This window comes from Mobula hypostoma, chromosome 3 (assembly GCF_963921235.1).
Source record: "Mobula hypostoma chromosome 3, sMobHyp1.1, whole genome shotgun sequence".
NCBI lineage: Eukaryota > Metazoa > Chordata > Chondrichthyes > Myliobatiformes > Myliobatidae > Mobula > Mobula hypostoma.
The window spans coordinates 62,612,614-62,629,110 of record NC_086099.1 but is presented as its reverse complement, the minus strand read 5'-3'; the positions used below and the strand labels follow the sequence as shown (position 1 = coordinate 62,629,110).

Here is a 16,497-nt window from a genome sequence, read left to right as displayed (position 1 = left end):
AGAAGCTAAGTAATAATGTTTTTTTTATTTCAATATATATGTCACCGCAAGAAAGTTGGCCATCCATTTATTTTCCCAACAAGAGAACAAATAACTAGAGAGCTGTGAAGATGGCCATCAAATATATTCAGAGTGGAAAGTGAACTACAATGGTGCTGATGGATATGGGGAGAAAATAGAAAAATCAGGTTTTGAATCAGCCAAGTTATAAAATGACAGGAGTGGCGTTAGGGGCTGATTGACCTACTCCTTCCAGTTATTCTCATGTAACAGTCATCACAGGAAAAGAAAGCTCCATTAAACCTATAAAATCTGAAAATTTCCCCACCATAGAAGTTAAGTACACAAGGCTGTATAGCACCCTTCTATTCATTTCACTCATACCTGTTTTAACTTGATTTCCTTAGCTTTCCTGCTTTCGTGTATTCCTTGTTTCAACTTGAATCGAGAAAATATTTTTCATTTTCATATTTCAGTATCATTAAATTTGTGCTATGACTCACAAGCACATTTATTAAGCAGTGATGGCAAAAGGAGCGCTGAGGTTGAATGTATAATGGGAAGTTAGGCTTAGAAAAAGTTATTTCAGTTTACACAGAATGAAAGGATTGCCACTGCTTTATTAATTTCTTTTGGAGGTTTCATTTGACATCGCAGCTTGTTGACTGCAGTATTTGCTTGGTTTATAAGGACTAATATCTTGGATATTTCTCTCTTCTAGAAAAGTTGAGGCGCAGTCTTCCAAATCTATCCAGGGCATCTAATATCCAGTCATCAGAATCTGTTAAAAGTAGTAGAAGTTGTGATTCAAATTTACAAGTGCCAAATGGGGGTGTACCCCGTATTCAGCAACAATCTTCAGCGAGTAAGTATACATTAAAGTCAAAGTGGAGAAACAAATTATTCAGAGGTTTCAAAGGGCCTTTGGCAAAGTGCCGTAAAATAAACTTTCTAAGCTTTTGATATTTCATAGCAGAGATTCCGGAGCAGAGTGACTAGCAGCTAGCCATAGAACAGAACATGGAGCTTAAAATGCTTTCCTATCTGGTAGAAAAGAAGTGGTCCTCTATCCACATTACCACTAGGGTAAAAATTATTCAAGTTGAAGATGAACTTGTGGATCAGAGAAATTTGTGAATGACACCAACTTGGAGGTAAAGTTACCAATGACGAAAACTGCAGAAAATGCAAAGTTGGCTTTCCATTAGTAAATGTCCCAAGCCACTTGAATTGTATAAAATAATTAAGAAGTGTCTTCACTGCTGTAATGCAACTTGCAATGGCATGCTCCCACAAAGAACACAGTGGTGATGACTAGTAAACCTTTCTTCTCAATAGCGTAGAGATGAACTTAACATCTTTTTAAGGGATGTGAATAATGCATTGCTATATACTTATCACTCAAATTTTAAAGTAACATTTATTATCAGAGTACATAAATGTCACCACAGACAACCCTGAGATTCTTTTCCTGCAGTCATACTTAGCACATCTAAAGAACAATAACTCTAAACAGAATCTATGAACAACAAACTGTGCAAATGCAAGTATAAATAAATAGCAATAAATAACAAAGCATGAAATAACAAGATAGAGTCCTTAAAGTGAGACCATTGGTTGTGGGAACACCAGAAGTAGAATGAGTGTACTTATCCCCTTTTTTCCAAGAACCTGATGGTTGAGGGGTAGCAACTGTTCTTGAACCTGGTGTGGTACGAGTCCTGAGGCACTTGTACCTTCTACCTGATAGCAGCGGTGAGAAAAGAGCATGGCCTGTGTGGTGAGGATCTTTGATGATGGATGTAGATATGCTCAATGGTTGGGAGGGCTTTAACTGTGATATATTGGGCCGAATCCACTACCTTTTGTAAGATTTTCTGCATCAAAGGCATTGGTGTTCCCATACCAATCCATAATGCAGCCAGTCAGCACACTTTCCACCACACATCCGCCACTCCCTGCATAAAAAGTAGGACTCCAACATAAACCTTGCCTTTACCTCTGGAGGAAGGTCCCATTTAAAAATAATGGCCATTTGTTTTCCCGCAGCATGTCATGTCAAGGGGATGAGAAAGCAATCTGTTCCGATTTTGCCTATCCTAGGACATTGGTGCAGCAGTAATACGAAGTAGTTCACTTAATTTCTCCTTTCCATAAACAAGTAACAAGGTTTTTTCTCATCATTCACTCATTTTTGAGGCCTGCCTTGGAGGCAATTGCAGTTATGCGTGTAATCCTTAAGAGAAAAAGAAATTCTTATCTTATTACCACTCCTTATGGCATTCACTGTGTTGCTTTGAAAACCTCTGACTTTGCCTCTGCTGAATGGGTTTGGTGATATTAGGAATTGATAGTTTCACATGATGAACAATCCACAAAATATAATGCTATTATTAGAGCAGAGATTGTGGGGTAAAACTGTATCTGCCATTAGACAATTGAGCATTAAAGTGGAGCAAGAACTCAAATTGAGAATAGCTTTCTCCAAAGGAATTTATCATTGTCCACTATTTACCATGTGAGGTACAGACAAAACTGTTTTTCAAAATTTTAAATTCAAGTAGATTGAGAATTGGAATAGTTCTTGTCATCTAATGATATGAAGAAAAACATTTGATCTTTGAAGATTTTTTTCTAAATAGCAAGGGATTTTCTAAAAATTCATCAGCAATACTGTAACAATTTGATTCACTATTACTTTTATTGAGGATAATTAACTTAAATATGTGAAATATTCTCCCCAACTTAATGCATGGAGTCCTATTAGACTCAGATATTACTTCTCTTGGGTGTGGATGTACCAAGCTGGAAGACTTTCTGCAAAGATATACAACCAGAGGCTTACTCGTGCTGACTTTCACTAAGAATAGGTTAAGTATTTGAGACATTTGTTTGAAATTACTTTGCAGAAACATTATTTAATAGTTTCATAATTAACTGAAATTGACTATTTGTTTAAATCCTAGTAAAGATAGCATCAGTAACAGAACAATATTCATTCAAGGGATTTTTTTTTGCTTTTTGACTTGTAATCGTTGGAAAGATTTTGGAATATAGGCTTCAAGCCTTAAGAGTACTGAAGTTAAGCTACAAGAGTATTCATATTAAAAAGACTGTATAAGACCACGTGAAATGTCTGTTAAAATAAACTTCCTGGCATGTTTTATTTTTGCAGTACCTTCTCCATGTAAACTCAGACTTCCTACCACTCCATCACCTTTAACTCTTCGACAGCCACTAAAAGCAATGGTCAATCCCGTGCCTGTCTCTACAGGCTCTGCAGCTAGTCATAATAGTTCTGTACCTGGGCCTTCTGCTCAGTCTCACAGTTCACCAAGTCACAGTGCTGCAGGTGCTACCCCCACCAATAAAGGTCAAGGTGTAGGAATTCGAAGTGGCTTACCACGACCTAGTGCCTCAGCTGGAGGGGGATTACCAGTGCCTCGGAGTAAGCTTGCACAGCCTGTTAGAAGGTAAGAATGTGATATTAAAATTTTAAGTTGTCATGATTTGTGTCTTTTGTCATGCGAAATAAAGCATTAAAAGAACTGGCAATGCTGCAATTTTTCTGGGAGTCTGAAGGTCATTTTTTGAGATCTAATAAACTGCATCCCAAGGACAAATGGAAAAACCTACTGCTTGAAAAGTTGTGCTATTTTTCTAGCTTTCCATGCTACTCTTTAAAACATATGACCCTTAAGTAGAAAAACTAGCACCTGCCTTACTTATTATGACACAAACTAATCTACATTGAGGATATGCATAGTTGTATTGTTGGTAAATTAAAAATAAAATCCAAAGCTTTTAAAATGCAACCATTATATTTCAAACAAACTAGTTTAATTCTAAGGCCTCATAAGTTTTGAAGATCCCCTCAAAATTAATCAATATGCTTCAAGATCTTGGTCTCAATACCTCCTTGTGCAAGTGGATCCTTGATTCTTCTCATTTGCAGACCCCAGTTAGTTTGGATTGGCAACAACATTTCACCACAATCTCCATCAGCATAGGTGCACTACAAGGCTGTGTGCTTAGCCACACAGTCGTAAGCATAAAGCAAGTAGAGCAGGGGACTAAGCATAGCTCCAATGCCATATTTAAGTTTGCTGACGACACCACTGTCATCAGCCGAATCAAAGGTGGAAAAATCGGCAACGGGAGGGAAATTTAAAACCTAGCTGAGTGGTGCTATTAACAGCTACCTCTCACTCAATGTCAGTAAGACCAAGGAGCTGATTATTGACTTCGTTCAACTTCATTTGCCTCATCACTGAACTGTTCCCACAAACCATGACTCAGTTTCAATGACTCTTCATCTCATGTTCTCGATATTTATTGCTTATTTATTTATTAGTATTATTTTTTCTCTTTAGTCTTTGCATAGCTTGTTGTCTTTTGCACATTGGTTGTTTATCCGCCCAGTTGGATGTGGGCTTTCATTGATTCTATTGTGGTTCTTAGATTTACTGAGTATGCCTGCAAGAAAAAAAATCTCAGGTTTATACGTGACACGTGTGCTTTATTAATAAATTTACTTTGAACTTTAAATCTTGATGTGGTAAATAAAATCTTTTAATGGTAATGAACTTGATCTGAAGCAAGACCAAATTGTCCATAGCCTGGCTATTAGAAACTAATGTAAAAAATGAAACAATTTGGGAAAAATCGGCTTGGGTAACTGTGTAACCTAGTATAAATACTGCTCTGGTTACACTCTAACTCTATTCAGCTTTGACAAAATCACCAAATTTTTCATTTAAATCAATATATATTTGCTAAGTTTGAGGATAGAACTTGAATTTGGGACATTTATAGCAGATCGAATTCCAGGCAGTTTAATCTCACATATACTCTACCTATGTTTCTAACATTATCTTGTTTCAAGTTTGGGTTATCTGTATGTTTGTAGGCACACATTCAAATCTGTATGAACTATGTATGAATTAATAACTTGGATTTAAACTTGGGGAATGAAAAGTTTAATATTTAATGTGACAAGTCAGGACGAACGACATTGTACATGAGTGAGCATTATGGAGTTATAACTAGTAAAAAAAATTGTGCTAATCTTTATTATCTTTGTATTTTTGTAATCTTTGTATTATCTAATTAGTTTTTTTTCCAAAGTTCTAAGTACATGTATGTCACCATATACAACCCTGAGACTCATTTTCTTGTGAGCATACTAAAAGCCATAACAGATTCAATGAAAGAACACTTGGGCATTCAGTCAGTATGCAAAAGACAACAAACTGCAAATACAAAAAGAAAGAAATAATAATAAACAAGCATTGAGCATTGAGAACCTGAGATCAAGTGTCCTTGAAAGTGAATCTGTAAGTTCTGGGAATATTTCAATGATTGGGCAAGTGAAGTTATCCTTTTTGGTTCAACAGCCTGATGGATAAGGGGCAATAACTGTTCCTGAACCCGGTGGTGTGAGTCATAATGCTCCTGTACCACCTTCCTGATGGCAGCAACGAGAAGAGAGCATGTCCTGGGTGGTAAGGTTCCCTGAGATGGATGCTGCTTTCCTGTAACACTGCTCCATGTAGATGTGCTCAGTGGTGGGGAGGGCTTTACCTGTGATGGACTGGGCCATATCCGCTACTTTTCATAGTCTGGTGGTTCCACCGGGCTGTGATGCAGCCCGTCAACATACTGTCCATTACACATCTATAAAAGTTTGTCCTGAGTATTAGATGTCATGCCGAATCTTCACAAACTCCTAAGGAAGTAGAGTTGCTGCCATGCTTCCTTTGTAATTGCACTTGCGTGCCAGGTCCTCTAAACTAATAACATTGAGAAATTTGAAGTTGCTGATCCTCTGATGATGACCAGCTCATGAATCTCTGGTTTCCTTCTCCTGAAGTCAGTATCAGCTCCTTGGTCTTGCTGACATTGAGTAAGGGGTTGTTGTTATGCCACCACTCAGCTGATTTTCAGTCTCCTTCCTATACGGCCGATTCAGCCCACGACGGCGGTGTCATCATCAAACTCGAAAATGGCATTGGAGCTGTGCTTAGCTACACGGTCATAAGTGTAAAGTGAGTAGAGCAGGGGGCTAAGCACTCAGCCTTGAGGTGCACCTGTGCTGATGGAGATCGTGGAGGAAATGTTGCCAAACTGAACTGACTAGGTTGACTGTGAGGTTGAGAAGTCTAGGGTTAAGTGGCATAAGTAGGAAAGTGGAGACCAAGGTAAGATCAGCCAAAATCTCATTAACTTGCAGAGCAGTTTTGAGAAGCTCTGTGTACTCTGCTTCTGATGTTTGTGGGTTGCAAAATTAAAAAATGCAAACTTGTGAGACTTCTTTAAATGTATTCACTTTTCTTACTTTGAATTGATTTATAGATCATTGCCAGTTCCGAAGACTTATGGCAATATTAGAGATGAAAGCTGGAAAGATGGTTGCTATTGAATTAATCACACAGAACAGTCTGAAGCTCACTCCACTACTGTTCATGGAACAAAAGGACATTTATAGACTGTTCATTGAAATATAGCAGGATTTGAGAAAATCCAGTTCTCTGCCAGAAATCAGCACAAGTTGGTGGAGATCATGGAGTAGCACTTTATTGACATTAAACATCAGTTTTATATATCAGTTTTTCATAAGTACAATCAGTTTTTCCATGACTACGTCCTTTGTTTTGATGCTGGTGAGCAAATGACATTGTCATTCAAGACGTAATAAAAGTCTGGACACAATCCCATAAAATGCCAAAGATAAAGCTTACAGCAACTAGCAGTAGGGGAAATGGATAATTAATGTTGTTGAGACTTTAGAACGATTAAGTAAAGGAGAATATTTGTGGAAGTCTGTTTTGTACAATCGGATATAACAGTGGCAGAAACTGTATTCTGGAAGGGAAAGGCGCAATTCCAATATCATGAAGAGCCGATCTACAGTCATAGCAATGCATAACCCAGTGTACACTGATTTTTGGTACCAAGACGGCATCTTGTTTATAGATGTGACTACCTTCAGTGATATGTTTTCAAATTACACAGCCTTCTACTTCTATTAAGTGAGAGTTTGGGAGTGAGGAGCGTGTGTAATTTTAACCTGTGGCAATTTGCAATAGTATCCAAATGATAAAGGTTCACATTGTTAATTATCTTAAAGTTTAAAAATTAAATTAATAGTTATTCTAAAGTTGGCATATTATTAGCCAAGTGACTTGTTATGATCTGATGGTAAACACAGGAGCAATTCCGTTGTACATTGCAACTGACCAAAACTTTCAATCTATTGTTAGTGAGAAAAGGCATGTCGTAACCTGAGTGGTGCTTTGTACAGACAAAATTCTGTGGATAAGTGGCTAAGTTGACGATATATTGTAAGTGAGACACTTAGTTTAAGTCTTTGCCCACACAAACTATATCCATCAAAGTGAACACATTTTAGTTTGCATAACTATTTCAGTATCCATTTTTATGAAGTTAACTTTTATTTTAAATTGCCAAAGGGCTTGGTGTTAAGCAGGTTTTACACAATTGCTTATGTCAAATTATAAAGCACTGGCTCAGGAAAGAATGGTGTTACTGTGCAGCCAAGTTTTCAGCATGCAGCACATAATAGGACGTTCATTTTTATAATTTGTGTTTCTTTATATGGTATGTAGTGAAAACTTAGTCCAGTCAATTGTAATCTGATCATACCACAGTGCTTGCAAGAATGCAGCATAATTCTATCTAAACTATGCACTGGTATCCTATTATATAAATATACTTGCTTGGAGCTGTTCAATAAATAATGAAGACTGGTAGGTACCATATTCAGTAATTAGCATTTCAACATGTCACTGTGTGTTCTTATGAAAGTTTGAGTTTACATTTTAATATATTTGCATTCTACTGCAGGGAATTGTAAGATTATTATTTTGAGTGATATCATGAAATAATTTGAACTTCACATAGTTGATCATCCATGGCCAATATTTAATTATTTCGGAATATTACTTGATTCATGTTTAGGAAGCAGTCCATTCAATTTCAGAAGAAAGCATTCTTTCTAAATGCCTATATTTCTGTTATTGGAACCTTCATAAATGACAGTGGTGTGTCTTCATCAGTAATGCTGTGATAGATGCAAGGTGACTGAGCTGGTAAATGTACAGGTTAGGGATGGATGGACAGCGAGTGACTGAGATAGACGTGGAGTGACAAATGAACCTAGAGTAAGTTAGGTGATCAGTCTACATAGGTGAATGAGTTAAATGTGATTATTTTTGCAGTTTAAGTGTGGAGTGGACATGTACCATGTTAAAGAAATAATAGTTAAATAATTTTGTTTTTGTTTACCCATCTGAAAACCAGGTGAAGTAGCCTGTTGTCAGAATTTTACATTTGGCAAAAACTGAAACATTCATTCATTGCAACCTAATATGTGTGTTGCAGACAAAAAAAAAATCTGAATGTAATACTATTAACAATTATTTAGGTTCCTTCCCCCACCCCCCACAGGCAAATGTTTAAAGATTCTCTTGAGCTAGCTTTCACTATCCTTAAACTTATCAAGAGAATGAGCAGTTTAATTTCAGAGTTTTGTTATTTAAACAGGTGACTTTTCACGGGAAGGAGTATGGTACTCAATGCGATAAAGATTAAAGATGAGGGAACTTTTAAGCAGCATCCTGTGGGGCAACAGGAAGGAGTGATGGAACCCTCACTTCTGTTCTAAGTTGTAAAATTCCCTTCATATAACAACAGTGAACACTGACAATAAACAATAAGTGGAATCCTTTTGGTATTTAAACTTTTGTTTTAAGAAAAATGCTTAATGCACAGACTCGCACACTGCAGTACTGCTACAGTTGGACAAAAATAAAACCTTACTGTAACCTTAAGAATAAATTGATCAATAAAGTTAAACACATCTGTTATTCACAGTGATAACTGTTAACAATAGAGAAAGCGATCACAAATTTGACTCAAACTGCATTCAGCAGTGAGCAAAAATAAACTTGCTTACACAGAAAAGTGTGAATTAATTTTATATTAAAAATAGTGCCTATAATTTAAATTTATTTTTGAGGTTCTTATAATTTTGATTGTTGAATGTGGGTTAATTTTTGTGCCAATACTTCGGAGTAAATGATACTCAGTGTAAATAAATGGGCATGTATTGCTTTCAATATTTAATTTTTGCTCTGCCATGTAACTTTTGTAAATGTTAAGGAACTTGTTTTAAAAATATGCAAGAATCACCTTGTTTAAAAAAAAATAAACAGTTCTTGATATTGGAGAGTTATTACAGGTTTTTGCTGTTATCAATATTTACTGGACAGATGGTGTCTTGATCAACATTGTCAGATACAGATGCAGTTTTAAATGTCTATACAGGAAGAAAACTGAGTTAACATTTTTGGATGGAGGCACAAAATATAGGGCCAAAATATAATTCTAGCCAAATGAAATACTGGAGACTCATTCTTAGTTTAAAAACATGAATATATCAGAAATCTTGAATACATACTGCCATGAAATGCTTAATATATGGATTAATAAGCAACTTTCCCTTCAACGCCTGTGTTCATTTCTACCACCTGAAGAATGCGAAGGCCCTACTCCCTAATCTAACATTTGTTACATTTGCTCTTCTCTGTGCTGAAGGTGGTACCCTGGAGTGATCCAAGATCAAGTGAGGTTGAGGTCTGCTTGGTGTTAAAATTAAGACCTGACCAGAGTCCAGCGCTTCCTCAGCATATGGAGTTAAAATAACAGTCCCTATTGAGCTGGAAGGGCCTGTTCGGCACTATATCGCTAAGTAATTAATATTAAAAATTCTATGGATCAAGCAAAAATAAACTTCCTTTTTCAGACAGAGCAGCTTTTCCCTTGTGAGTTGATTATCAAAGTTTTTTTCAAATAGAGCATTGTCATTATACACAGAAATGGCAGTTTATGTTCATGCCAGCCATAATCCTTTTTGCCAGCACTTGATCCACACTTTCGATATATGTTGTTGATTCAAGTCTGAGCACTTTGTAATTGTGAAACTCAGGCAGCTCCATTGTAGCCATAAGCCTACCATGATGGACATCTTCAAAAGGCAGTGCTTCGTGAAGACAAATCCATCATTAAGGGCCTCCATCAACCAGGATATGCCCATTTCTCATTGCTACCATCGGTTGGGGGGGGGCATACTGGAGCCCAAAGAAATGGCCTCAACATTTTCGGAACAGATTCTTCCCTCTGCAATCAGAATTCTAAATGAATAAACCCATGAGTAGGAAATGGGAAACTGAATCTCTTGGGGCAGGAAAATTGTGCCCACCTGCCACTGCCACACCCCACCCTCAGTTTCCAGGGTGTTGGGTCCTATGAGAATTTTGTATTTGTCAATGTGATTTTCTCTCATTTTTCTGAAGTCTGGAAGACCCAGTCTCTCTTTGTATCATAGTCTTGTCATGCCAGGAACTGGTATCATGGCATAGCTCCAATGCCATATACAAATTCATCAGCAGCACTACTGTTTTAGATGAATCACAGGTGATGAAGAATTAGCAAATAGGAGTGGTGCTGCGACAACAATAAGTTACCCACAACCAGCAAAACGAAAGAGCTGATTGTTGGCTTCAGGAAAGGGAAGGATGATGAACGTGCCAGTCAACACTGTGGGGTCAGCAGCTTTAAATTCCTGAGCTTTAACTGTCCTGGACCCACCACGGATGCATTCATGAGACAAGCGTGCTTTAAGTTGGAAGGTTGTAGAGGTTCAGCTTGTTAACAAACTTCTACAGATGTACTGTTGAGAGCATCTTGACAGGTTGCATTATGGACTATTGAATGTACAGGAATGTTAGAAGCTGTAGAAAGTCGTGGACTCTACTCAATAAAGTACTGTGCAAAAGGCTTGCGTATGTATATATAATATATATATATCTAGGGTACCATTTGTCCTCTTCCCTGCTAGCTGCACATTCATGCTTGTGTTTAATGACTGGTGCCATTGTATATCAACATTTCCTAGTCTATTGCTGTTCATCACACTCTTCCTTTCTGTTTTTGCTATGGGACCAGATAACGTCACGTTTATCTACATTATACTGCATCTGCTTTGTATTTGCCCACTCATTTAAATTATCTAGTTTACATTGAAATTCTGCATCCTGTTCTCGATTTACAGTCCCAGCTAGTTTCATGCCATCAGCAAAATTAGAAACTGCATTCTTTTTGATGAATAATCTCTTCGCGGGCTTCCAGCCAGGTACAGGTTTATTCATCTGGGAAAGCACTAGGTTCTTTTTCTACATTTTATTTCCTCTTCCAAGTCAGTTGAAATAGCTGGGGTGTACGCACTGGTCCTTATAATATGCCACTATTCACTGCCTGTCATCACATAAAAGATCTCTTTATCCCTACCTCCAGTCAATTTCAATCCAAGCCAGTATATTCCCCCATCTCCTGTGCTTTAATTTTGAACATAAACCCTTTATGTGGGGAAGTCCAAATATAGCCCATACACTGGTTCTCCCTTATCAACTCTTCCAGATTCTTCAAAAAAAAACTCCTATCATTGTTCCATGTTGATTTTGTCTGATCCTATTGATATTTTCAAAACTTTTTTTAAAATCTCTTCATTTGTAACAGACTCTAGCAATTTCCCTCCTACTTGTATCAGGCTATAGGCCTGTAGTTGATTTTCAATTCTTGTTCCTTATTTTTAAATATTGAAGTTGTGTCTGCCATGCTCCTGTCTAGAGGAAGTATTCCCTAACCTGTAGCATGTTGGGAGATGGTGATCAAAGTCTATTTCCCCACAGCATTGGGGGGATGCAGATTCAGGCCCTGGGAATCAGTTTCCGGTTTGGTAATTTCTTCAACATTATTTTTTAAATAACCTTTAATTTCCTTTAATGCTTCCTTTCTGCCCAACCTTTGGTTATCAAGCATTTATGGGAAGTCATCTGTGTGGCTTTTCTATGAAAACAGAACCAAAGTATTTGTGTAATTGCCCTTCTATTTCTTGGTTCCTACATTATAATTTTTTTTCTTAATGTAAGGGATATACATTTACCTCTAGCTACTTTGTTTTTCTTTTTCATGCATATAGAAGCTTCTGTAGTCTGTTTTTAAACATGAGATATTGCAGATGCTGCAACACACACACACACACTATGCTAGGAGATCACAGCAAATCAGGCAGCATATATGGAGGAGCATACAGAGTCCACTTTTTGGGTGGAGACCCTTCATTAGGACTGGAAAGGAAGGGGGAGGGGAAGCCAGAATAAGGTGGTTGGTGGAGAGAAAGGAGTTTAAGCTGGAAGGTGATAGATAGATATATTCACCTTCCTGAAGCCAGATTAATTCTCAGACATCTGCTCTAACTTACTGCTTGAATAGATAAAGGGGGTGTTGTTATATTGTGGCAGACAGACCTCTACCTTGCTGAGGCCAGGCGGCATCTCTTGGACAGCTTCTTTTACTTATCCCTCAAAACTCCAACTGCCCCCTCTTCATGGACACCCCGCTCTAGTTCTCTGCCTGCTCTTTTCTCTGATTGTCGACGAGACATCAACTGGCTTGACTTCAACACCTCTCTCTCCTCAAACTTTAACCCCTCTGAATGCATTGCCCTCCAGTCTCTCCACACCAATCCCAACCTTGCCATCAAACCCACAGACAAAGGGGGTGCTGTTGTAGTGTGGAGGACTGACTTCTACTTTGCTGAAGCCGGGTGGCAACTCTCAGACACCTCTGCTTACTGTCACTACGTTCAGATATAGCCCAAATGCAGTGCGAGACACTGAAATGGGTTGATATTTCACAGACTTTAATGCAAACAGAGCTAGACAGAAAAGAACCCAATGTACGCCAGGCCAGGACTCTCAAATAGAAAACGAAGGTAACACTGGGGCTGAAAGGAATAACTAAATAGTAAACAAATGCTGCTAGTCCTTAGAGTCAGTTGAGTCGACAGATCAATTTCTTAGCCAAGACAGCAGGCAGCGCAACATTGCAGTGCTTTGCTCAAGTCTCGACAAGCACTACAACGAAAAGAATGGAGTTAAATACCATCGCAATGAAATAATAATTAGCTGAACGTGCATATTCATGAGTGCAATTGCTGTTTCTGCTGCGCTGCCAAATCGGTGGTTGTGGCACTTACCCACAGAGTAGCACTTTGTTGACATTAAACATCAGTTTTTCATAAGTACTATCAGTTTTTCCATGACTACATCCATTGTTTTGATGCTGGTGAGTAAATGACATTGTCATTCAAGACATTATAATAGTCTGGACACAATCCCATAGAATGCCATAGATAAAGCTTACAGCAACTAGTGGTAGGGAAAATGGATAATTAATGTTGTTGAGACTTTAGAACAATTAAGTAAAGGAAACTATTTGCAGAAGTCTGTTTTGTTCAATCGGATATAACAGTGGCAGATATTGTATTCAGGAAGGGAAAGGCACAATTCCAATATGAAGAGCAGATCTACAGTCATAGCAATGCATAACCCAATGTACTCTGATTTTCGGTACCAAGAGACCTGGTGGCAATACTTGGATATTTCCTTTTGCTTGCCCCTTAAAAAGGACCCCACTCTAGACCATCAGGCCATTGTCTCCTGCACCATCGCCAACCTCATCAACTGCAGAAAACTCCCATCCGCTGCCCCCAAACTCAAAGTTCCCTTAACCGGATTGCTCATTTCTACCTCCTACTCAAGGTCCACAAACCTAACTGTCCGATAGGCCCATTGTCTCTTCCTGCTCCTTCCCCACTGACTCATGTCCTCATGCATCAACTCCATTCTATTCCCCTTGGTTCAGTCTCTTCCCACCTACATTCGCGACACCACATTCTCTCGATTTCTTGTTTCATTCTCACAATGTATAACCAGTTCCTATACACTTCTATTCCCCCATCAGGCAGGCCTTAAAGTTCTCCGCTTCTTTTTCAACAAAAGACCCAACCAGTTCCCCTCCACCACCACCCTCCTCCATCTGGAAGAACTGGTCCTCCTCATCAACAATTTCACCTTCATCTCCTGCTACTTTCTCCAAACTCAAGGGGTATCCATGGGTCCCAGCTACGACTGCCATTTTGATTTGCTATGTGGAACAGTCCATGTTCCAAGCCTTCCCTGGTAGTGATGCCCAACTCTCCTGTGTGAAATTGACAACTGATCAGGTGCTGCATCATGCACCCATCGTCAATTTCATCAACCTTTGCCCCCAACTTCCACCCTGCCCTTAATCTCTCAGTCCATTCCTGACACCTCTCTCCCCTTTCTCAATCTTTCTGTCTCCATCTCTGAAGACAAACTGTCCACCAACATCTTTCATAAACCTATTGAGTCCCACAGCTATCTTGACCCTCTCCCACCCTGTATAAATGCTATTCCCTTTTCTCAGTTCCTTCATCTCCACCACATCTGAACGTGGCTTTCCAGGACATCAGAGATGTCCTCCTCCTTTCCCTTCCCTCCACCATTGATGCTGTGCTCACTCACATCTCCTCTGTTTCCCAGACATCTGCACTCACCACATTTTCCAGCCAGCTTAACAGAGATAGAGTTCCTCTTGTCCTCACCTCCCCCCCCCCACGAGCCTCTGCATCTAACACATCATTCTCCGCAATTCTGTCACCAAACACATCTTGCCCTCCCCCACCCACACTCCACTTTCCACAGGGATCGCTCCCTCCGTGATTCCCTTGTCCATTTATCCCACCCCACTAACCTCCCTCCTGGCACGTAACCCTGCAAACAGCAGAAGTGCTACACCTGCCCGTTCACCACCTCCCTCACCTCCATTCCGGGTCCCAAATGGTCCTTCTAGGTGAGGCAACACTTCACCTGCGAATCTGCTGGGGTCCCCTACTGTATCCGGTGCTCCTGATAGCTTCCCCTACATTGGTGAGATCTAACATAAACTGGGGCGCCATTTTGTCAAGGACCGCCATCTGTCAAAAGTAGAATTCCCTGGTGGCCAACCATTTTAATTTCTGTCCCCATTCCTATTCTGACATGTTGGTCCATGGCCTTCTATCTTGCCACTGTCAGGGTGAAGAAGCAACATCTCATAGTCCTTCTCGTTGGCCTCCATCCTGATGGCATGAGCATCGATTTCTCCTTCCAGTATTTTTTTTAAATTCCTTTTTTTCTTTTCTCCTCCCCTTTCCCTCTTCTTCCCCACTCTGGCCTCTTACCTCTTCTCCTCACTTGCCCATCACCTCCCGTGGTGCCCATCCTTCTTTTTCTCCCATGGTCCACTCTCCTCTCTTCTATCAGATTCCTTCATTTCCTCAAGCCCTTTATCTTTCCCACCCACCTGGCTTCACCTATCACCTTCTTGCTAGTCCTCCTTCCCCTCCCCTGCCTTTTTATTCATGTCTTCCCCCTTACCTTTCCAGTCCTGATGAAGGATCTTGGCCAAAAACATTGACTGTTTATTCATTTCCACTGATACCACTTGACCTCTTCAGTTCCTCCAGCATTTTGTGTTTGTTGCTCTGGAATTCCAGTACCTGCAAGATTTCTTGTGTAGGCGATAGATGAGACCAGGTGAGGGGAATGTGGGGGGATGAAGTAAGAAACTGGGAGGTAATAGGCTAAAGAGGTAAAGGGTTAAAGGAGAAGGTATCTAATAGGAGAGGACAGTAGACCATGGCAGAAAGTGGAGTAGGGGAACCAGAAAGAGGTGATGCTGATTGTGGCTTCACTTAGCTCTATCTATTGTATGTGAGCCAGCTTTGCTATTTGATATGCATGTAGCCCTGGGCTGGGGTTTCACCACGCTGGCACCACATTTTAGGAGTCCTGATTCCTTTGCCCCTCTCACTGAATCAGGGTTGGTGCCTTCAGTTGAAGGCAACGGTAGAGTGAAGGAACTGCTAGGCCACAGGGTTACAGATAGCGGTGTTGTACATCCCTGCCTCTGGTGTTCAATGGTCCACAACACATCTGGAATACCCATCTTATCCTTAGAACTGCATTATCCCTTAAAAGCATATGGTCAGCAAAGAGTATCTGAGAGTGCTCAGCATTGACTTCAGACCCCATGAAGTCCCTCGACATCATGACAAGCAAACCCGCAAATTACTGCTCCCCCTTGTCCAGCGAATAAAGACATTGTCTCCACAAGGACAGCACAGAGCTGTCTCTGACTGGGTTTGCAGGTTCTGCTCCTCTGCTGGGAAAGCGCCAGAGGTTAGAAAGGTGGGGATACAGTTAGAGCAAGGAAACTGAACTAAACTGTAACCAAATCCTCATAAAATGTTTGACCACCACATTGTCAGTTAGTATACTTAAAGATAAAGGAAGCGAGGATCCAAATAAAGAAATAATGGAAAATTTCATAACAGAGTTGACTTCCAAAGGAACCCACATAGGGCAATTCTCATAGTTAATGTAATATATCCAGAACGTAATATTTCATATATTAACTGCCCAGTAATATAACCTAAAATTGGGTAAGGCAAAGCCTCCATTCTGTTTGGTTTTTTGAAGGTGAGCTTTATTTATTCGAGGTTTTTTA

The 16,497-nt window shown here is 39.5% G+C and overlaps 1 protein-coding gene across 1 annotated transcript in view; it reads left to right on the top strand.

Moving 5' to 3' along the window:
* The window catches only part of slain2 (SLAIN motif family, member 2), a 49,855-nt gene extending 40,610 nt beyond the window's left edge, over positions 1-9,245 (top strand). The window contains exons 6-8 of the mRNA XM_063043182.1: positions 722-865; positions 3,176-3,473; positions 6,355-9,245. Of these exons, the coding sequence (XP_062899252.1) occupies positions 722-865; positions 3,176-3,473; positions 6,355-6,421 (509 nt within the window). The 3' untranslated portion in view covers positions 6,422-9,245. The remainder of the gene's footprint in view (positions 1-721; positions 866-3,175; positions 3,474-6,354) is intronic.
* Positions 9,246-16,497: the final 7,252 nt, after the last annotated feature.